This window comes from Raphanus sativus, chromosome 7 (assembly GCF_000801105.2).
Source record: "Raphanus sativus cultivar WK10039 chromosome 7, ASM80110v3, whole genome shotgun sequence".
NCBI classification, from domain to species: domain Eukaryota; kingdom Viridiplantae; phylum Streptophyta; class Magnoliopsida; order Brassicales; family Brassicaceae; genus Raphanus; species Raphanus sativus.
Window position 1 is genome coordinate 999468 of NC_079517.1, and position 24903 is coordinate 1024370.

A 24903-nucleotide genomic window follows, 5' to 3' on the forward strand; every position below is an offset into this window, starting at 1 on the left:
GTTAAGTATATTTCATATGTATTATTATACTTCTAAACTATTGGTTGTAGTACTATGCACTCAGAAATCTCTTAAATTATTGGATAATGGAATATCTTAATATTAAATAGAATTGTGTTGAAAACCTCGATGTGGAATACATGTTCCACCTCTATAAGTAAGTGAATGAGGGGTAGCCTCCACCTCAACCAAAACAATAACATCTTGTTATAGTTCTCATTCAAAAATATTTTCTTGAAACAGTGAGCCAAATGAATTCAAGATTCATCCCTTCGATTTCTTCCTCAAGGTTCTTCTCACCAATTCATCTTCAGATCAATGATTGTATATGCTAATTTGACTTAGATGTATGCATTTATAATATATATTGTCTATACATGCGATCAATGCAGGTGTAATGGGAAGAGCGAAAATGAAATTAGCAAGTTCGATGAAGAGAAATAACCCTGGTGTTAATATCTTAAGTATGAGAGGAGGTGATGGACACAATAGTTACGCATCCAACTCTCTTCTTCAGGTTCTTTCATCTTATATATCTTTTTCCAATTTTTGTATGACATGCATACATCACCTTCTTTGAGTTCGCCCTAGGAGACTCTCCCAGGCACGAAGACCGAGATAGCCGTCATCTCCAGAATGAGCCTCCCCTCCGGCGTACTCCCCGGTGACGGCCTAGTTCTCTGATGTTGGCCCTCTCCTCCTCTTCAACGCTGCCTCTGATGGCCGTCCTCCCGCTTCCTTTCCCAATGCCGACGACTCAACAGGTGCATCTCAAGCCTGCTCTCCCTCCTTGGTGGCCTCTCTTTCAAACAGATCTGACCTCCCGATCTCCTCCGGAGCCTCCGGATCCACCAGATCCGCCGGAGCCTCAAGTGTCTCCTTCAAAACACGATTTGTCCATCAACTTGTGGAAGGTCTCTGGTGCTTCTCAGCCACGTTCCACCCATCTCAAACTCGATTCTGGATATCCCGCAAGCCTTCTACCTCCGCCAGCAGCACCCTCTCAACCGCCTCTCCAAGGCTCTGTTACAAAGTGGTCCCTTCCTCCGTTAATAGCTCTGACAGTACAGAGCGTTACTCCGACGGAATGTAGGGCCATAAGATCGACAACCGACGTTTCAAGCAGCTGTTGTGGATCTGGGTTTTGTCTCTCCGAAAGAAGAGCTTCCTGCCTCCCTCCATCAACTCGAGCTGTCTGGTATCGTGAGATGTGTTTTCAATTTATATTGATGGATTTGATGAGCCTTGTTGAGCTCCCAGTATACATCTCTATTTTGAATCTCATGAAGACCTGTTCCACTGGCCAACGGATCAGCTCTGGTCTCAGTACGAACTTCTGGACCTGTAATATCGGTGTAAGAAGTATCAGTCTAAACACAGCCTCCGTTTCTTCGTCGAATACCGTATCAAGCATCTCCCTACTTCAGCCTCCAACCAATATGTGTCTCACCATCCATAATCAGGTTATTGAGAGCCGTTTACAGTTACTCCCTCGGGTTCACATAGCCCTTTTTCAGATATTGATCGTCTGTAGCTGGCCACAGAGTTTCGTACTCTGCGGTACATCCACTGGTCAATCATCTATGTTCTTCAGTGTGAAATCAAATCATTTAGGATTTTGTAAATCTCCTTTTGTGCCTCAACATCTCTCCAGAAAAGCAGAAGACATCAGTTCGATCATTTGTATAACTGTTACTGCTTGGAGTAAAGAAAAGAAGGCGGTGGGATCAGGCTGTATCTTCTCTGGTACGGTTATGGCAGCACCATCCCAAGGACCAGCAATTCAAGTCTTCGTCAACCCTTCCCTGAATGCAGAGGCCCTCGCGATGCGATCAACTCTCTGCAAGGCGTTAACCTTCGATTTCGCAAATTTCAAGGTTCTCTCCAACAATTCAACGCTCATCAGAGCTATCATCGGCGAATCCCAGTCAAAAGAAATCATCGGAATCTTGGTAGTTTTCCGAGTGATCTCTTCTGGGTTTGCAACAATCTGGTTATTTCATCTCTGTCGATCGGAGATTTTCTGTATCAGATGTCTTAGTTTTTCAGCTCTTCAGGCTCTTCTTATGTGTAATGGACTTCTTGAATTGGATCATCTTTGGATCCTTTCAATTTCTTAGTTTTAATGAAATTTTCAGTGACAAAAAAAAAAAAAAAGTATGACATGCATACACAAACTAATATATCATTATATATTCTATACTCCAACTAGTTAGACTTTAACAGATTTGCATGTAAAACCAAATATTTTCAAAGTATAAATCGCATGTTACAAAAAAGTAAAAACAAAGTATATAAATCATAAATGTGGATTCCTCTTCAATACTGGTTCATTAGACAGCAACACAACAATTCTTCATTTTAGTTTCACAATTTTTTGGTTCATCTTTCTCCCTCTCAATAATGTAGCACACTGATGCAAAAAGTCTTTTGATTGAATAAATTTGACATTCTTAAAAAAGGGAACAATTTTCAAAGTAATTTGCCTCTTTCGTTGTTTTCTGCAGAAAAGAGTTTTATCAATGAGCAAGCCCATATTGGTTAAAAACACAAAAGAAATGATGACGAACTTGGACTTTCCTGAATGCATTAAACTAACTGATTTGGGCTGTTCTTCGGGACAAAACACGTTCTTGTTCATGTCTGAGATCATTAACACAATCAATGCGTTATGTCAAGAACGGAACCAGACCCCGCCAGAGATTGATTGTTGTCTGAACGATCTCCCTGGTAATGATTTTAACACGACGTTCAAGTTCATAAGTTTCTTCAACGATAAGCTCACAAGCAAAACACCATGCTTTGTCTCTGGAGTACCTGGTTCTTTTTACTCAAGGCTCTTTCCTCGCAATAGTCTCCATTTGATTCATTCAAATTACAGCGTTCATTACCTCTCTAAGGTATCATAAGTACTTAGTTATAATAACTTTCTACTTACGCTTCTCAAAAAAAAGAAAATTTTATACTTCATAGACATTTAAAATTAATTATAAGTATTAAGCTTGTGACAATGGAATTCTGGTATTGTAAGGTTCCGGACGGACTGGAGAAGACCAAGATTAGTGTGTACATAACAAGTTCAAGTTCTCAAAGTGATTACAAGGCTTATATGAATCAATTCCAAAAAGATTTTACGACATTTCTAAGAATGCGCTCTGAAGAGATGGTATCTAATGGACGCATGGTTCTCACATTAATTGGCAGAAAGACTCTTGATGATCCATTATACAGGGACTGTTGTCATTTTATAACATTGTTATCAGATTCTCTCCGCGACCTAGTTTTTGAGGTAAAATATCAAAAGATATCCATTTTTACATATTTTAAAATATGTTTATGCATGGTTGATTGGCTAAATTTTGCTTCAATGGTTAGGGTCATGTGAGTGCATCAAAGGCGAATTCGTTCAAGATGCCGTATTATGATCCGACCGAAGAAGAAGTAAAAGATATTATTAAAAATGAGGGGTCATTCCAAATAAACGACTTAGAGATACATGCATTTGATCTTGGCCATAGTAAAGGAGAAAGTATCCTGGAATCATGTGGAGCTAAACCAGGGGAAAAAGAGGCAAATTGCATGAGAGCAGCGACTGAAACGATGCTTGTAGCTCACTTCCAAGATGCCATTAATATCGATACATTGTTTGAAAAATATGCACACCATGTTTCTCAGCATGCTAGCTGCAGGATCAAAACGTCCGTCAATCTACTGGTTTCATTGGTTCGGAAATGATGCAGCCATCTTTCGTCTTCTGCAAGTTTACCAAAGAGTTTGCCAAAGAGACGTATTTGTGGGCTTTACTAATCATTATTGGTTTTTAGCCTTTTCGTTAAGTTTGGGTTTTGATTTCTTTTTTTTATAGATAATTATGATTATTTCCTTTTTAGATTAAGTTTATGATATCTTTTTCTTATTAGGTTTGTCTAAAGGAATGTGCTATTTAAACATAACTGTGACTTTATGTTTGAGATTTTAATAAAAAAGTTTTGACTTTATACCTTGTTTCGATTCCAAGTGAACAAGGCGAGCTAGCAGCGGTGCTTTCCTTCAGTGCCGTAGGTCAGTGAAATGATTTTTTTTCAGCACGAGAAGTCTCATTAACTAGTTGATGAGGAAAAGTCTCAAATGCTCTCATTTGAGGAGAAGGAGAGAGTTACAATATCCGAAAGAGATGAAAAAATCTGGCCAAAGTAAGTGTTGTGTTCAACCATTAGTAAGTAATATGGGTTGGTTGGTTGGAAGGACAGTTTCAGTATCTTACGGACTGATATGAAGTTATCTCATTCCCAACAGTCCACAGATTGAAATATATGGAATATTCGAAATTATTCATGAACATCACAACAAATATGATTAAAACATTTATGGCTCCTACGTAAATAAGGAGTTGTGCAGCAGTTACAAAATAGAAATTTATTAGAATATACAATAAAGATATACAAACAAGAATAAATCTTAAAAAAATGCATATCGCAAAAAACTTTTTGATTGATCCAAAAACATGTCTCTAAAAACCATAAAATTCCTAGATCGACCGTGTATCCATTCGAGGCTGTGCCAATATTACTTTAAGCCATCTGGTATATTATCCAAAGTTGGTTTAAATTTTCGATGTGAAATGTATTTTATATTTTAAAGATGTAAAATTTATAATGCAGTGTTCATATCTACTATATTAATTTAGAATTTTAAATTTTATCTACTTAAAGTTGCCATTTAAGTTTGGACCTATTCACAACTCATTTAAAATAATTATAACATTCCCTATTATTAGTTTATACTTTATACAATGTAACTCCCATTTGAGAAAATATATTCTTAAATTTTATTCTTCAGTTTGATTATATCAAAACTATACTTACCAAATGATTCTAATAAACGTAACCATAATTCACGGATCAAAATTATTATCCCTAACCAATTTCTAACCAAATGAAATTAATACTAATCACTATAGTAACTTAAAATGTTCCACGTGATCTTTTGTTCTGAGATATGGGCCAATAAAGCTTTGCAAATGCGTTCATTTGTTATAATTCTATTTTTACTCCATTTTTATTATATGGTCCAAAAAACCATTTAACTCAATATATTTTTATATATGAATTTTTTCTTAGACGTTGAGTTATATAATTCAATAGATTTAAATATACTGGTCCAACTATTTAACCAATACTATATAATTTAATATAGTTTAAACATTTCTAGGTGTTTACACATTTACATGTGTTATTTTCTTTATTAGACATTTCAATTTGTCTTTGAAAATTTGAATCTTAACAAAACAATATCACAAGATATATTATTCACTATGAAATTGTAATATATATATATATATATATATATACACACACATTAAACTAACATAACATAAATTTAATAGTAGTTTTAAAAAAAATTAATTTTTATTTTTAAATTATGATATCAAATTCAAAATTTGTGTTAGAAGTTAGAACATAATATGCGCTATAATAAGTTTTGTAATTTGTATTAGTTTACCCTTCAGGTGTTCAAAAATTAATTTAAAATTTTAAAATATTTTTCAGTTTATGTTTACAAATATAAAATAAATAAAAATATTAAAATAAAATGATATGTTTAATATATTATTTATCATAAAATTTAAATAATTTTAATAAAATAAGCAATTGATCAATAAATTTACATTGATCAATTGGTTATTTTTCCTAAAAAAATATATAAATATTATATTGAATAAAAATATATATAATTATTTAACATGTATTGTGATATTTTTTAGTTTTATATAAAACCTTTAAAATCTCAGGACCGATCATGTATATAACTGTTATGTTCTATAGTAGTGTCTCAGTAACATGGCTTGCCTTAAAATTTACTTTTTGATTCTGTTCCAACAAGTGCAGACGGTGTTATCGTATGAAAATGTTATTGTCATCTAAACCATTAAAACTGAAATACACATATAGAATACTCTTTACTTTTCAGTGTTATTTACAATTGTATGCCAATGAGAATTAAATTGAATTTTCTATTTTAATGATTGTCTTTTTCAGTTATATTAATGTGTTTCTTTTTTTTTCTATTTTAATGTTTGTCTTTTTCAATTAAATTAATGTGTTTTTTCCTATTTTAATGTTTGTCTTTTTATTTAGATTAATGTGTTTTATTTTTTATTCTTCAACAATTAATGATATTTTTAAGTTGTCTTTTTTGTCAACTTAAAAAGTTGTGTAAACTATTTGAAAATATAAAAAAATAAACATATAAAATAGATAAACAATAATCAAACACCAAAAATATTTAAAATACATATTTATTCTCCATCCAAATATATATTATATGTTTTGAGAAATTTAAAGTATATATAAATTTTGAAAATTTTAAAATAATTCAAACGGGTTATCCGTATCTGAACCAAACCCACAAATACCCGAATCAAACCGAAACCAAAATTTATAAGTATTTGAATGTTGCTGAAATCTTTAAACTCGGGAATTTCAAACCCAAATAGATTTTAACCGAATCAGTGGGTATCCAAATACACATCTCTAACATAGTCAATGTAAAACGATCAAGTATTACAAATACATTATTTAGTATAAATAAATAAAAACTAAAACAAAAAATTAATATCCGTGCGGTCGCGGATGAAAATCTAGTGTGACATTAATATATTTGCTTCGGATCATAATCACTTATGATCCGAAAGATATACTCAATCATCCGTTGTCGGCCATATTTGCATGTGGCCACTTTGATACATAATCAGACGAATTCTTTTCTTTGTAAAGAATCTTCACTGAGAGATTCATTTGATTTGTACTCTTTTTCTTATTATTAGGTCCAGACAACGCCGGTCTGGAGATTATGGTTCCAGGATTATCTCCTGCGATGAGATCACAAGGAGATATAGTTCTCTTTGTCACTTCCACACGAGTTTTAGCTGTGATCGTGATCTTTATCATCCATGTTTAGAGAAAGTGTTTGAAAAGAAAAAGAATAATCTGAAGTGGATCGTATGAACCGAAAAAACCTAGATTGAAGTTTTAAGTTCAATATTTTGATATCATGTCAAGAACCTTTACTAGTATAAAGATGATTCTTTCAATAGAATGTTACGGCAGTGCCTTGTATACATACGAAGTTAATGTACAACGTTAAACCTACTAACAACAATAACGGACAAAAGGTGTAGGCCCAATAATATTAAATTTTATAAGTTCACGAAATTCACAACTATCTTCCAATTGGGTAAGAATGTTGCAAACAACTCGACGTGTTTCACGTTTAAGATATGTCCCATCTTTACAAAGGAAGTGAACAAGTTGTCTTCTCCTTCTAACAAAAAAACAATTATCTTTGTAGCTGAGATAAAATCAAAAAATCTTAAAAGTCAGTTGTATAATACGAGATGGTTGTAATCCTTAGTACGAAAGAAATAATTTGAGACATCAAACAAAATTTCATACTGGAGAATTAGATAAGGAATGTTTAATATATAAAAGAAATGTCAGACTCTAACTAATACGAGGTTTTTTGAAAAGAAATCCAAAAATAAATTTATGCGGTCTTACCTTTTAAGTTTAAAGTGGACAATATCGTACTAATCAGACAATAAATAGTTGTATACGATTCCAACAATTGGTTTCAGAATGGTTGACGAAAAATCTGCAAAAAACCAAAATATACTTCGAGATATGGATCAGACCCTTCGAGTTATGAATGAAATTTATGTATGGCATAAATCAAGTCAAAAAATCTTGAAAATCAGTTGTGGGGTACGAGATGAATGTGATCCTTAGTTTAAAGAGAAAAATATAAAAGATCAAACAAAATCTAATATTAGAGAATTAGATAAGGAGTATCTAATATAGAAAAAAAATGTCAAATTCTAATTAATATGAAATCTTTTAAAAAGAAATCCAAAAATAAATCGATACGGATTTGCTACTTAGATCTAAAATAGGTGGATCAGGCAAATATTATAGGGAAAATTGTCAATAGAGAACAAAAAAACATGGGTGTTGTCCCTTTGGTATAAATCCTTTTTTGTCCAATTTTTCTCTTTTTTACCCTTTGTATTTCTGAAAACTAATGAAATAAATACTTTTGTGAATCAAAAAAAAATTAAAAATATAAAGAATTAATAAAACACCTATATACACATGCTGGTATTTTTATTTTTTTCAAAAAGTTGATAAATAAAAATTTGAAAATACGTTCTACTAAAGGTAGAATGTGCCTTCTACGGAAAATGGTATAGTAGAAAGCGATTTCTAAAATAAAAACGATCATCTACTATTTTTAGAACGTACATTCTACTATTTACTAATTTTCTAAGAAAGTAGAATGCGCATTCTACTAATCCTAAAGCTATCTACTTTTCGTCCCGAAACATCTTCTACTTTTATTAAGTATTCTAAATTTTGCGGAATGTGTTTTCTAAAATGTACTCTCCCGTCTACTAAAAGTAGAAAGCGTGTTCTAGATTTTTGTCAATGTTCTAAACTTTTAGAAAGCGCCTTCTACGGATAAGATTACCTGATTTTTGTGAAAATTAATGAAAAATTCAGTTAAGGAAATATTCTAAAAATCTCCTAAAATATTCTAACTTCCTAAAACGTGTTATTTTCGATTTTACTTGTCAAAAAATTTTAAAAAATGATTCTCCTTTGTCTTTTTCATTGATCTATGGATTTTCCATAGTTTTTCTTTTGATTTTTTTTCACAAACTCTTATTCTCTATGATACATATCTATACAACATGTGGTGTTTTGAAATTAGGTGCAATTTTTTGTAAAGTTTAATTTTTATTTTATAAAGTTTACAAAATTTAGTTTTATTAAAAACATTTTTAAAAGTTTTATTTTTATTAAAAAGTTCGATAAAATTTTTTTATAAAGTTAGTTTAAAGTTTTTATTAAATTTTTTTGTAAAGTTTTATTTTATTTTTATAAAGTTTAAATTTTTTATTTAATTAAAGTTTTATTAAAAACATTTTAAACTTTTTATAAAAATAAAACTTTGTAAATGTTTTTAATAAGTTTATTTAACGTTTTATTAAAAAAATTGTAAATTATTTTTATTTTTACAAAGTTTATTTTTATTAAAGAAAATTAAAAGTTTTATTTTATTTTCCCTTTTTAAAACCTTTTTAATTATTATTTTTTTAAATTCTTTTAGTTTATTGTGTTTAATAAAAACTTTAAACAAAATTTATAAAAAATTTAAAATTTAAACAAACTTTAGAAAAATACATTTTAATTTTATTTTTTTTTATTTTTATGAAAATTTGTGATAAAATTAAAAAGTTTACAAACATTATAAACTTGTTATAAAAAATAAAACTTTGTAAACTGTTCTTTATTAAAAAAATTGTAAATTATTTTTATTTTTATTTTATTAAGTTTTACAAAGTTTATTTTTATTAAAAAAATTTAATTTTTTTTTATTTTCCCTTTTTAAACGTTTTTAATTATTATTATTTTAAATTCTATTAGTTTAATGTGTTTAATTAGATTAATCAAGAGTTAGTTTTGGGATTATGAAAAAAATTAGACTAAAGGAACAACTAAATGATAGTTTTATACTATAGGGACAACCATGCTGAATTTTCGTTCCGTTTTGGCAATTTTCCCAATATTATATTAGTCGAACAATAAAAAGTTAGACATTGATTTTCACGTTCCCAACAGTTTTCTCCTAGATCGTAAGGCCATACACAGTGACCTCTTTTAGTAAGAGTCTCTGATGGTAAAATAATATTAAAAAATCAAAAGCAGGAGTGAGTGATAATAGGAAAATGGAGAAACGGTTTGGTAAGAAAAGACTTTTCACCTTGCTGAATAACTTTTTTCTACACGTGTTTATGCCGCAAATTTTATCATTTTTTGTTCTAATTATAAACCTGTCATGTTAAAATGCTATTAAATTTATTATTGAGAGACTTCATTTAAGAAATATATATTTCGTTCTGTTTTTTAATCATTATAACTAATAATAATATCTTAAACGTGACAACAAAACAAATATATATTTCGTTCTGTTTTTTAAAAAGTATTATTTTGACATTATTTTGTTACAAAAAATATTGTTTTAGAATTGTAATTCAATTTATTTTTATTTTTAACTTGAATCTAATTGCAAAATACATAGGTTTCTTAAATAAAATTCTATATCTTAAATACTAATAATTAAACTGATGTAATTGATGATAACATAAATATATTCAATTATTTTCTTAATATATTTTAAAAGTGTATAGATAACATCTTTATTAAACGGAGAGAGTAACTAAAACAAATTTTAAAATATTATAAAAGATCATCAACACAGAGTTGGCCTAGTTAACAAAGAATTTATTTAAAACGTTACGCCTCACATTCAAGGGCTCGGAACCACAAACAGGCTGTACTCATTCAGTCATTCTTAAAACTCAAAATTGACAACATAACAAATATATATACACCGATGCCGAAAAAACAAATATATATCTTATATATTAAAACAGAAGTCATGACTTCTTTCATGTGTGATTTTTTAAAACTGGACCATCACTTATAAATTTTATTAAATGTATTCAACTAAGACTAATAATAATATATAGAATTTTAAAATAATTTAATTATAATATCTTTTCATTTTAAATATAAATATATTATTTAAAAATTCTAACAAATCTGTTTTAAAAGATTTTTACAAGATCTTCATTTTCGAAATTATATTTAAATAATTTCGTTAATTCCGAAATTAGTTTGAAATATTATTATACATTAATAAATTTAGTTATTTTTTATAAAATGAAACATAAAAATTATATTTTATTTATTATATAATCACAATCAATCATATTAAAAGAAAATTATTATATTCAGCTAAATATAATAGCATTTTATTAAATTGATAAATTTATAAATTTAATATATTTTATTTTCGCAAATATAAAATATCTATGTTCAAAAATAAAATCTAATATGTTGGTAAGATGAGTTAACATTAACAAACTATAAATACATGTATAAGATTAATATGTATTTCATTAAAGTTAATAATATAAAATCGTTGTAAATATTTTAATCATGATATTTTTTTATTTTAAATATGATGACAGAATAACTTAAAATTGAAATCTATATAATACATATCTAAAAAAGAAAATACAATAATATATTATTTAAAACAAATAAGCATAAAAATATTTGTAAAAGAAAATCCAGTTTTGAATGGCGGATCATAATTTATGTATATTAAATACAAAATACTTTTCAAATATGTTTTCTCATGAATAATTTGTTTAGCTAAATGCTTATACAATAAGATAAATATATAATTAGAAGTGACAAATACATACGATTTTAACAATTGATTAATTATAACATGTAAATTATGAAATTATTGTATTTGAAATAGTTATATAAACATTTAAATATATGATTAATGTAAAAATATTTACCATTTCTATTCTAAAACAAATATTTATATTTATAAAAATGAAAACAAAATCCGCGCGGTTATGCGGATCAAGATCTAGTACACCATTAAAAATATATATATAGAAGGCAACAAGTAGCAAAAAGAAAATATCGATTTAAGTTTAGGACAGGTTTTAATGGTCCCTACTATATTATATGTACATTTTAGATTACGATCTGCATAATCTAATAATTGAATGGCTTAAGATAAAAATAAAAATAAAAATCAGAATTTAATTTTTGAAGAGAAATACATCTCGTTCTTCTAAATTATTGATTATACTATAGCAATCATCCTCAGAAATCTCTTCACAGATTTGGATAGGATTTTGTGTAGAAACAACTTGGTATGTTTCACATTGATCGAAGACATGTCCCACTTCTATATATAAAGTGAGTGAATGAGGGGTAGTCTCCCCCACAAAACATATCATATTGTTGAAATAGTTCGCGAAATGAATTCAAGTATCATCCGTTCGATTTCTTCCCCCAGGTTCTTCAACCAATTTATTTTCACGTCACATGATTGTATATGCTTATTATACAGATGTATGCAATTAACTATTTATTTGTCTATGCATGCGATCGATGCAGGTGTGATGGCAAGAGTGAACATGAAGAGAGTAGTCAATACCCTTTCGTGAGTATTTTAAGTATGCGTGAGGAGATGGACAGAATAGCTACTCCACCAACTCTCTTCTTCAGGTTCTTTCATCCTCTATATATTATTTTTCTTATTCTTTTTGTAGGACATGCATACACAAACTAATATCTTATTTATATATATATATATATATATATTACATTCTATAACTATTTAGACTTCAACATATTTCCTTAATGGCATAAACTCTTGATTATGGGTTCGAATCCTTCTTTGAATTAAGTTGCTACTTGGCTAAAAAAAAGATGAGACCAAGTCCTAGTCCTCACTAGAAAATTCGGGGCCAGATTAATCGTCGTTATTGTCCCACTTAGTGGGTTTCGACCCATATACCCTCAAAGTAGATTTTTGAAACACCGCTTTCATTAAAACTTAAACATTCGGGCTACACTTTGAAGAAGAAGTAATCATGGCTCCACTAACAGTACAAAGCGACAACAATATAACATAAAAGATAAAAGTAGAGAAACCTCTTGGATAAATTGACAGCGAATTCTGAGTAAGACTCAAATGCGTCGAAGTAAAGTTCACGGCAAAGCCGGAAAGTTGAAACTTAGTCACTTTGAATCGTGACGTTGATAGACAATCCACACCTCGGAATATCGTCGAAACGAAATCCGTTGCATCTTCAGGCCCCGTACAGACCGCTCCACAAGATAACAAAACGGTTAGAGATTTTGACAACTTCATCTGCTTTGTAGCAGGAGGGACGACTCTTCTCATGGAGAAGGTCTTAGATGGTGGTACTGGTGAATCCACTGGCACCCACAAAAATAAAGATCGCTTCTGAATTGAAGGATATAACGTTGCGTTCACAATAGTTTGGATCAAAGGTTCGGTGAATCCATCGAGACTCATTGAAAAACTATTAACTATAACCAAAAGCAAAAGATAACTTCTGGGCTTGGACCTCATCTTCAAATTAATATTTTGAAAGATAGAGAAAGGACTGACACCTTTTGAAAATGACTTGGGCCTGGCCCATATAGAGGAAGTGGAAGGGCTGATGTCAGCATCACGTTCAACAGATCTGAGCTTGCGCAGTGTGCGTGCGGCGAAATTAGGGCACACCTCGTCGGCGGGATGAAGGGTGGTGGCGCAAGATGGAGGAGAGGGGGCTGTGAAGATCGAAAAGTTAGGGATTAAGCAGCAACCGGAAAGAGATACGGAATCCCGTTTGTAACATGAAGTTGAAGAGCTGCGGTGGCTTGAGGCGTTCTTAAAGTCTGAGATTTGAGCTTTATCTGAGAGTAGCTCAGATCCAAAGAAATCCATGGGACTCTTCTCAGATCTAAAGCACAGTGGAAGGTTAAACTCAGTGAAGGGAAGGAGGTGAAGTGAGGCGCCATTTGTGCAAGCAGAGCGAGTTGCAGGTCTGTTGCAGAGAGAGGGCCATCCCTTCCGTGGGTCGAGGTGGGGAGAGGTGGTATTTGTACCGCGTTTCCAGGAGTCCCCGGTGAAAGATGCAGGTCCGGTGGTCTCCAAAACCCGAGCAAAGACCACGAAGGTCTTCTCTAGTTTTGAAATTTCCAGATCCAGAATAAATGATTGAGTAAAGGCAGAATAAATGATAGAACGAGAGCTTTGACTTGTAGCAATAGAAACAATGAGCAAGATTGAGTAGAGGCGACGCCGGCGAGCTCTCGCTCTACCGGCGTCGAAGAAACACGACTGTCTTGGTAAGCGCGTCAGAGAGAGAAATGGGGGTTTCTCATATAGGGTTCTGTGTTTTGTTGTGTCTAGTATTTGAAAATTTGAATGCGTTTGACACCCTCAAAGTAGATAAAAACACATATTTGCTAAGTAACTTGCGTTCTTTGTTTTCTGCAGAGAAGAGTTTTATCAATGACCAAGCCCATACTGGTTAAAAACACTGAAGAAATGATGACAAACTTGGACTTTCCTAAATGCATTAAACTAGCCGATTTGGGCTGTTCTTCGGGACAAAACACGTTCTTGGTGATGTCTGAAATCGTTAACACAATCAATGTATTATGTAAAGAATGGAATCAAAACCCGCCAGAGATAGATTGTTGTCTGAACGATCTCCCTACTAACGATTTCAACACAACTTTCAAGTTCCTAACCTTCTTCAACGATAAGCTCACAAGCAAAAAGCCATGCTTTGTCTCTGGAGTTCCTGGTTCCTTTTACTCAAGGCTCTTTCCTCGCAAGAGTCTCCATTTCGTTCATTCAAATTACAGTCTTCACTACCTCTCTAAGGTATCGTCATTAGTACTTTATTACCGCTAATAATAATATATTAATTGCTTAATTGGTACAAAGCTTATGACAATGAACTTGTTGACTTGTAAGGCACCCAATAGACTTGAGAAGAACAAGATGAGTGTGTACCTAACAGGTTCAAGTCCTCCAAGTGAACACAAGGCTTACTTGAATCAATTCCAGACAGATTTTACGACATTTCTAAGAATGCGTTCTGAAGAAATGGTATCTAATGGACGCATGGTTCTCACATTAATCGGCAGAAAGACTCTTTATGATCCATTGTATAGGGATTGTTGTCACTGGTTGACATTGTTATCCGATTCTCTTTGTGACCTAGTCTTCGAGGTAATAAAATCATTAGATATTTACATTTTAATGTACACGGATGGTTAATCATATGATCTTTGCATAGGGTCTTGTGAGTGCATCAAAGGTGAGTTCGTTCAAGGTGCCGTTTTATGATCCTAACGGAGAAGAAGTGAAAGAAATTATTAGAAATGAGGGCTCATTCATGGTAAACGACTTGGAGACACATTTATTTGATCTCGGCCTTAGTAAAGAAGATTACGGCTCACAATCAGATAGACCTAAAGCCGGGGAAAAAGAAGCTAATTGCATAAGAGCAGTGACTGAAACGATGCTTGTAGCTCACTTTGGAGATGCCATTAATATTGATACGTTGTTTGAAAAATATGCACATCATGTCTCGCAGCATGCTAGCTGCAAGAACAAAACGTCTGTTAGTCTAGTCGTTTCACTGATTCGGAAGTAAAATTTAATACTTCCTCTATTTCAGAAAGATATATATTATAGAAAAAAATATTGTTTCAAAAAAAATATTTTACTTTTCCAATATATTATTTAATGAAAAATAATAGTTTTTTTTAAAAAATGATGTTTATTGAATTTCTATTGGCTAAAAGAGAAAATTGTTATTCACAAAAACAATACATTTACAATAAAACTTTAATGTGTTTTCTTAATATATGTGAAAAATGTTAAATATGTATTTTTTTTTAAAACGGCGGGAGTAATTTATAATCAATGTGACGTGCCAATGTTAAATCCATAAAAAACACAGACAAAAAATCAATATAAAATACATTTGAAATCTAAACACTTAATTAAGACCTACATACTGCATTTCCTATATAATTTTTAAAAGATAAAACAAATCCATATCTTTTTAAAAAAATCATTGAAATCATTCGATTCATTCATTCTTTATTTATTTAAAATGTTTAAAAAAACACACACTTGTGATTAGAAAATTGGTAAATGACGTAACTTGAAATAACTCATACAGATGGTCTATTTGGGACATGTAACATATGGGATATTAAAAAAAAATCCACAACCTTTGTTTTGTTGAATAAGACTTTCATTCATTTAATCAGTATGTGTGTATCACAAAGAGATATTTTATCATGTTTCATATCTATAAATAAAGTGTGCGAGGACGTAACATAACGTGTAATAAATATTTTAGCAAAAAAAAAAAAACATAACGTGTAATAGCTATCGTCTTTGATTTCATTTGTTGAGCTAACTTAAAGTGATAGTGCGAGCAATGGATTCAAGATTCATCAACACCAATCCTTATTCGAGGTTTGTTTCTTCAATCCATCTTCTATCCTTGTCCAACAATCGAGTAGGAATGGTAAAATACTTGGGAAAATTAGTCAATTGATCTTGCAAATAACCATGAAGACTTTTTCTGTGTTTCTTTTTTTTTTCTCTATTCACACATCACTAAAGAAATCAATATTCATCTGTTTTCAGTTGTTTAGGATCAGTCATATGTAGATGTGAAATTTCGGAATAACAAAAATTTGGTATTGTTCTGATGATAATGGTATTTCAGATCAAGTTTCTAAAAATATGTGTGCATCATTATCTTTCGGATATTTTAGTGATGGTTTTTTTTAAACAAATATATTTGTTGGTTAATCTACAAAAATAAAATTTTAAAAACAAGAAAATATGTTCTTAGCATGGTTTCTGAAAAAATTATATTTCTTGTAACTGGATAAAATTATATTTTGATATAATTCAAAGAACTTTAAGCAAATAAGTCGTTTAGAATTTGGGGATATAATTATAGTTTTTTTCGGGGAAAAAACTAATTCAATCTGCTAGCAAAATTTATTCGATAGCAGAGAAACTGATATTTCCACGTGAACATTAGCACATCGTTCGTCTCTTTTCGCGTGCCACTTATCTAAATGTAGATGACATATTCGTTTGATCTCATGTGAGAGCCCGAACCCACAACTAGGCCAGGGCATGTGGGATACTGATCACAGCACCCTTGCATTAAATTTGTTAATGTAAGATAAGTAAGCTACGCTATGTAGAACACACAGTAGTACAGGGTTATTCAATTCCAAGAAATACGACTATATTTATTTTTTCAAAAGCTTTTACACGTTCTTCTTAAAAGCAATAAATCAACCAAGCTCAAGACAAACCTCGACTTGTTTGCTAGTCAACTCGTTCAGAGATCTAAGACAGACTCTGAACCACCTAAGCTCTTAACCCCTAGATGCTCTGCTTCTCCTTCTTAGGACGTACAAAACTCTCTATTGCTAAAAGCTCTCCCTGTGTGTTAAACGGCAACACAGTGCCAACGCTTCCTTTATATATCTTTGAGGAAGCCCTAGATCTAATCTATCTACCCAATGAAAACTTTCCATTTCTTCTACTTCAGCGAATAAGCCAATCTTCCTTTTCTCTTTAGATCGATTGCTTCTTCTTCAAGTCTTCCTTTAATGTCCCTCTTCATTAAGTCTTCTTTTAATGCATCGGTCTTGATACGTGCTTCTCACGAACCGCCTTTCTGATGTAGTAGTTCATGTCACACTTCATGAACTACTTCAGCTCTGCTACAGCATCGTCTTCCCATACATCTTCAATCTCCCCCTTTTTAATTCGTCGTCTCACAAGTACCTGAGATAGAAGACAAGAACAAACCACACACAACAGCACCAGTATATATGTCTAAACGTTAATTCAACCAACTCAAGACAATTAAGAACATACTTATATTATCCTAAAAACGGGTTCAAGCAAATTAATACATAATATCAAAAGATAGCATATGCAAATGCTCCCCCATAATCTTAGCCAGTCTGAGAACATGGATAACAAGGAATTGCAACAAGTGGTGCAATTGAAATAACATAGACATAAAAAACAAAGCAACAGAACACAGCTCCCCCACAATCTTGGTCTTCTACATCCTAGTCTTCTTTTTCTCCCCCTGCTTGTGAGCACACGGATTAAAAACACCAAGAAAAATACCTCACATATTCATAAGGATAGGGATACTAACCTGCTACAGCGCTCTGAAGATCCTGAACTATCTCAGCTAGCGCTTGAAGGGCTCGTGTTGTGTCCTGTAGTGCCACTTGCAAATCAACCCGGCTGAGTGGTCCTCGAGGGATGGCAACTGATCCAACTTCATACAGAGATACACGACGTGGTGCAGTCCTGGAGCTTGGTGTAGCAGTTCGTGGAGCAGGAATCGGAGCAGGAGATGACTGACGGGTTGTCCTGGCAGAGCTTCTCTTTGGTTCAGCTTTAGCTGGTCCCTTTCCTTTCGCTATTCTCTGCTCATAGATCTCGCCCACTCGTTTATCCTTCTTGTAGGGAACCGGACGTTGGAGCTTGTCACTGGGGTAAGATGTAACTGCATGCTGGCTTTGGAGGAGTGCCATGATCAAGCGAGGGAAGATCAACCAACGTGCATCATTGACCTGAATCACTCCAAGATTGAGAATCTGTCTGAACATCATCTTACCCAAATCAACACGGACTCCATGAGCCATCTTGTAGATCAGCCTTGCCCTCTCAAGTGAGACATAAGTCTTGTGAGTAGAAGGAATCCAGTTGTATGCAGCTATGATCATCAAGGCACCGTAGCACGGAGTAAGATCCGCTGTAGTGAGACCGTCCCATTCTGTCCTCGTATCTCCAGTGATGAATGAAGCCAACTCAGTTACTGAGATATCATCCAAAGTTGTGTCTTCCTCCTCTTCTTCCTCAGTAAGTGGTTCCCAATCTATGGCGTTGTTGATGAGCGCAGGTGAGAACTTGTACTCTTGTCCTCTCACGGAAACAACTACTTCATCAACATCTGCTTCAGCTTTAGTACTCGGCAGACCTGCATAGAACTCAGCTACAACTTGCTCAACATACACAGCAAGACTCGAGACAGTTGATTCCATAGATCCTTTCTTGATAACCGCCAAGTAACCCCACTGATCAGCTTCCTTCATATCGACCGAACGCTCAGCAAGTACTTTACGCTTAAGAAACTGATCATACCTTTTCTTGATGAGAGGAGGCATTGGTTCAGCACTTTTGTCACCAGACCTTCTCGATCTCAACTGAGGTGAGGCTCCTGCTTCCTTAGCCAAATATGGAGACTTGGCTGCATCTCCTGGTGTGAGAAACTGAGATTGAGTCGGTGTACTAGACTCCCCTGTCTTCCTCTGTTTGCAGAACGCAACCCTAATCGCTGCAGCACTCGTTTCTTTCTCACTTCCTTCTGTGAAGCTTCATCATCTTTGGGTCCATCATCACCCGTCTTGCCTGATTCAGCCTCGGCTCCACTCTGTTCCTTCTCATCTTCAACGACCACCAGCTGTAAAGCAGACTCATCCTTCTCTTCCGACGATTTATCAGTGACCGGAACATCTTGAATGTCAGCATTAGAGGATCCAATTTGCGGTTGCGGATCTGCTTCAGGCACTTTCGCTGATGGCTCTTCCCCAATACCCGGAGTTCTTTCATCGCTATCTTCTGAAGCAGCTTTCTCATTCGCGGTGTTGAACGAGTCAAGCTCCTCAGTAACCTCAGGGAGTACATCAGAAACGGGCATATCGTTTCTCGGCGGAGGCGATTCAGGTTCGCCGTCAGTGAGTGACCTCCGACTTTCTTCAGGCGCTGCATGTGCCTCTCCCTTGGATGATTCGGCTTGTTGAGCTGCTTTCTTTGCTTTCACCATGATAGATGTCGGTTTCTGTATGAGAATCGTGTGAGAGATGAAGAGAGGCTGCGAGATTGAGCTTCTTAAGCACGATGGAGATTTTCTAGGGCTTGTTCCCCACTACTTCCCTTAACGGAATAAAACTGAATCAACTTTTTCTGATATTGCAGATCTGGTCCCTGACTTTTTATCCTCTCCTTTGCATGCCTACAACATTTAATTTCTCTCATCCAAACACACAAGCATTAGGCACATTCGTGAATTATTAATGTATCATCAGACTTTCAAGATAGTAATAAAACACAAGTCACAACTCACAATTGGCTGAATCAAGATTACTATAAAGCATTAGATCAATTCAGTTTAGTTACCATTTGTGTGAAGTGCTTCACGAGTTGCCTCAGTGCTTGAATCAAGCTGCACATATAACTATTCCTAGATCTTATATTCTGGTGCAGCCGATTGTCTTTTTATGGCTAGCTTTCACATTGATATGCCTTCATCAATGATGCCGGTTTTCATTCTTTATTCTCGTGCTGTGAAACCCCTGTTATTTCCCATCATGAATCTATCAAAACCTTTTTTTTTATTTTCTGAGCATCTTTCTGTATCATTGCTGGCTCTTTTTATTGAGAGGGGGGGGGGCCACAGATTGACGTGAAACCTGTACCATTACAACATTGACGGCATATCAAGCAGCTCTTTTCCACAGCGTTCTCGGGTTCCAAAACCAATCTGAATCATATGTACATCCCGAATCAGCACATGCACTACTCTCTGCACAACTTGACTCAACAATCAAGGTCACACACACCAATTGCATTTCTTAATGTGATAAATCGATTAAATTCAAGAGATTTAGTGAATATATCAGCCAATTGCAAGTCAGTAACTACATGTTCGATTACTACCTGATTGTCTTCAACTAATTCTCTGATGAAGTGGTGCCTTATGTCAATGTGCTTCGTCCTTGAATGTTGGACCGGATTCCTCGAGATGTCAATTGCACTTTTGTTGTCACAATACACAAGAAAGGGACCTGATTGCATTCCATAATCAGCTGACATCTGCTTCATCCAGATAAGTTGTGAGCAACAGCTACCCATGGCAATATATTCTGCTTCCGCCGTAGAGAGTGATACAGAGTTCTGCTTCTTGCTCAGCCACGAGATAAGATTGTTCCCAAGAAAGAAACATCCTCCACTGGTACTCTTTCTATCATCAGCACATCCTGCCCAATCAGCATCACAGTATCCCACCAAGTTCTTGTTGGAATTCTTCGAGTAATACACGCCCAAGCTCTCTGTTCCTTTGACGTACTTGATGATCCTCTTTACTGCATTCAGGTGTGATACCTTTGGCTTAGCTTGATATCGTGCACACACACCAACACTGAATGACAAATCTGGTCGACTTGCAGTTAAGTACAATAGACTGCCAATCATCCCTCGATAAAGCTTGACATCCACATCTTCTCATGCTTCATCTCGTGCCAGCTTCAGTGATGTGCTCATGGGTGTCTTAGAAACTTTGGAGTTCTCCATACCAAATCGCTTTACAAAACTGTTAGCGTATGCACTCTGAGAGATGAAGACACCTTTCTCTGACTGAGACACTTGAAGTCCAAGAAAGTACTTCAGTTCACCACACATGCTCATCTCAAACTCTTGAGTCATATTCTGAACAAACTCATCCACCAGCTTCTGTGACGTGCCTCCAAAGATAATGTCATCCACATAGATTTGAACAATGATTATCTCTTTTCCAACTTCCTTGAAGAACAGCGTCTTGTCTATACTCCCTCTGATGTACTCCGCTTCTAACAGAAACCTTGTGAGTCGTTCATACCATGCACGCGGTGCTTGCTTCAATCCATATAGTGCTTTCTTCAGTCGGTACACATAATCATGATGCACTGGGTCCTCAAATCCTTTTGGCTGCTCAACATAGACTTCCTCCTGAAGAACTCCATTGAGGAAGGCACTTTTCACATCCATTTGATGCACTTTGAAGTTCAGAATGCATGTCATTCCCAAAAACAACCGAATGGATTCCAATCTTGCAACTGGGGCAAAGGTTTCTTCAAAGTCTACTCCTTCAATCTGTGAGTATCCTTGAGCTACAAGCCTTGCCTTGTTACGAACTACTTCTCCATGCTCATCAGTCTTGTTCTTGAAGATCCATTTAGTGCCAACCACGTTTACTCCTTTAGGTCTAGCAACCAGTTCCCACACATCGTTCCTGGTGAATTGCTCAAGTTCTTCCTCCATTGCGACAATCCAATATTCATCACGTAGTGCTTCAGTGTGTGTCTTAGGTTCTATTGATGAAACGAAACATGCGAACTGCACCATTTCTTTAAAGTTGATCACCTTTCCACGCGTCTTTCGTCCTTCTTCAATCCCTCCAATCACATCAGACTTCGAATGATTGCGATGGACTTGCTGAATCACTGGTTGCGGTACCGTATCTGAGATCGGACCTTCCTCAATGACTTCAGTTGCAGCTACGGATGATCCACCTTCTTCTTCTTCATCTGATCCCATGTCATCACCTACAACCACAGACAGATCATCAATTACAACATTAACTGATTCTTTAATTGATTCTGTCCGCTTGTTGTAAACTCGGTATGCTGAACTAGACTGTGCATAACCCAGAAAAAATCCTTCATCACTTCTTGAGTCAAACTTCCCAAGGTAGTCCTTGTCATTTAGTATGTAGCACCTGCATCCAAAAACATGAAAGTAACTAAGATTAGGAGTTTTGCCTGTCCACATCTCATACGGTGTCTTTGTTGTCCCTTTTCTGACATACACACGGTTGATTGTGTAACACGCCGTGCTGAGTGCTTCAGCCCAGAACCTCTTGGCTATCTTGTTTCCATGGAGCATTGCTCTTCCCATTTCCTGTAGAGTTCTATTCTTTCGTTCAACCACTCCATTTTGCTGAGGTGTCCAAGGTGCTGCAAACAGGTGAGCTATTCCTCTTGATTCAAGAAAGGTAGTCATGGGTTCATTCTCGAATTCTCCTCCATGATCACTTCTTATCTTCTTGATTCCTCCCTTTTCATTTATGAGTTGAAGCGCCCAGATTTTGAAACTCTCAGACACTTCTGACTTTTCCCTGAGAAAACGTACCCAAGTGAACCTGGTGTAGTCATCCACTAGTACAAACACGTACTTCTTTCCTCCGATACTCTCGGTTTGCATAGGTCCCATGAGATCCATGTGAACTAGATCCAATAGTGCCTTTGCCTGAACATCTGGTACCTTTTTGTGTTGTATCTTGACTTGCTTCCCCTCATTGCATGCACCGCACACAATCTTGTCATCGATCTTGAGTTTGGGTACTCCTCGAACCAAGTCGTTGCATACTAGATTCGTTAGATTCCTGAAGTTCATATGTCCCAAACGTCTGTGCCATAGATCAATGTTCCCTTGAGCTGACAAGCACTTAACCTTCTTTTTCCACATGTAGCAGTTATTGCCAGATCTCACACCTTGTAGCACTGTTACACCATGTTGATTTATGGCACGGCAATCAATTGCTGAGAAGCACACCGTAAGTCCGTCATCACACAGTTGACTCACGCTGATCAAATTAGCCTTTAATCCTTTGACAAAGTAGACATTCACCAATTTAGGTACTTCTGAGTTACACGTTGTACCTTTGCCTTGAATGACACCACAGCCTCCATCTCCAAAGGTTACCTTTCCTCCTTTTACCTTTGACACTTTGTCTAGATACTCAATGTTTCCCGTCATGTGTCTAGAGCATCCACTGTCGAAGTACCATGGTTCCTCAGATTCAGAATCACTTGACACTCGCGCCATGTTAAATCGGATGGTACTTCTTGGCTCAGTCACTATCTTAGGATACAAGTCGGTTTACTTCATCCATCCTCGAGAAGTCTTCCCTATTCTCCAAAACTTGTGTTGTCTCCATACTTGTTTGACCCGTTCCAGATACTTGTAGCAATACCTCTTGTAATGACCAAACTTCCCACAGAAGAAACACCCACTCATCTGAGCTGGAGTAGTTTGTGTCTTAGTTTCTTCAGCATGCGCAAAACCTCCAGACACAAAACGCGTTGTACCTGTTGAGCTACTCTGTCTTCCAGTGTAACCAAGTCCCATCAATGAGTTTTCAGTTCTTCCACTGCTCAGAATCTTGTCAAGTTGCTTGGTTCCCGTGAGCATCTTAATCTTCCGATATTGCTGATCTAATTCAGCTTGAAGATCAGCTGCTTTCTTTCTTTCAGCCAGTAACTCTTCCCTGAGCTCGTCTGCTTGCTTAGACAGAACCAATTTTTCTTTGATCAGATTCACACTTTCCTTAGCCAACTCAGCTTCTCTGTTGAGGTCATCCTTCAACACTTGTACTTCAACTTCCAGTCGTGCCTTCTCTTTAGCCAATGCCAAATTCTCCGTTCCCAGCTTCACTAGCGTCTCTCGAACTTCCTTGTAGCTTTCATCTAAGTCATTTTCTTGTTCAGCATCACTCTCAGATCCTGAGTCACACTCCACGATTCCTAGAAACGCCACAAAGTTGTTCACTTCCTCTTCACTTTCGCTGTCGGACTCGCTGTCATTGATTCCTATCATGGATTTTTCTGGTTTTCTCCTACCATCCGACTCGCATTCAGCTTGAGTGTGTCCATATCCCTTGCAGTTATGGCACTGAATCTCTCTTCTTTTCACTGTGGGACATTCAGTTCGAAAGTGACCATACCCCTTGCATTCATAGCACTTAGCATCATTCTTCCTGTAGTTCTTCTCTGGTTCAGACGTCTTCCTACCTTGGCCAAACTTCTTCTGCCCATTTTCCACTTTTCGTAGAGCTCTATCAAACCTTCTGACCAGAAGACTCACAGGGTCGTTATCATCCATATGCTCATTTTCAACTGATGCAAGCGCAATTCCTTTTTCCTTCATTCCACCAGACACACCAGCCACTTCCATCTCATGAGCTTGTAACATTCCAACCACTTCATCAAATGTCATCTCGTCAGTGTTACAGGAGACGGTCATAGCTGCTTTGTATGCCATGAACTTAGACGGCAAGCACCTCAGGAACTTTTTCACAAGTTTCTTCTCTTTGTATTTCTTCCCAAGCGTCAGTGCTTCTTGTGCCAGTGAGCTAATCTTTGAGCTGAAATCTCCAACCGATTCATTCTCTTCCATCTTTAGCTCTTCAAATCTTGTTGCAAGCATATCCTTTCTAGAACTCTAAACTTTTGAGGTTCCTTCAAAATGCTTCTGCAGAATATCCCATGCATCCTTTGCTGCCTCGCATCCTTGAATTAGTTCAAACTGCTTCCTCGCTACACTGCAATGTATGACAGTTAGTGCACGAGCATTGAACTTAGCCATCTTGTTCTCATCATCAGTCCAAAGCTCCTCCAGTTTTGGAACGTCTGTCCCATCCTCGGCTCTTGCAACAGGTGATTTCCAACCAGATTCCACAGCCTTCCACGCTAATGGGTCAATACCCTTGATTGTAGCCTTCATGCGCGCCTTCCAGAATCCATAGTTTCCTACTTCAAGGATCACCTTGGA

At 35.1% G+C, this 24903-nt stretch overlaps 2 protein-coding genes and 1 pseudogene across 2 annotated transcripts; 2 read left to right on the forward strand and 1 right to left on the reverse strand.

Annotated features, from left to right (window-relative positions):
• The first annotated feature begins 236 nt into the window (after positions 1–236).
• LOC108818258 (salicylate/benzoate carboxyl methyltransferase-like) lies at positions 237–3998 on the forward strand (annotated as a pseudogene).
• Positions 3999–11896: 7898 nt separating this feature from the next.
• LOC108818259 (salicylate/benzoate carboxyl methyltransferase) lies at positions 11897–15230 on the forward strand. Its single transcript, XM_056990394.1, is given in 6 exon segments — positions 11897–11949; positions 12051–12115; positions 12118–12161; positions 13951–14343; positions 14437–14694; positions 14762–15230. Coding segments are annotated over 6 exon segments (1158 nt in total). The 5' UTR covers positions 11897–11911; the 3' UTR covers positions 15122–15230.
• Positions 15231–17678: 2448 nt separating this feature from the next.
• LOC130497754 (uncharacterized) lies at positions 17679–19360 on the reverse strand. Its single transcript, XM_056990867.1, has 2 exons — positions 18896–19360; positions 17679–18845 (listed from the first exon to the last, which is right to left on the reverse strand). The coding sequence occupies exons 1-2, from the start codon at positions 19358–19360 to the stop codon at positions 17679–17681; spliced, it is 1632 nt and encodes a 543-aa protein (XP_056846847.1).
• Between the last annotated feature and the right edge of the window lie 5543 nt (positions 19361–24903).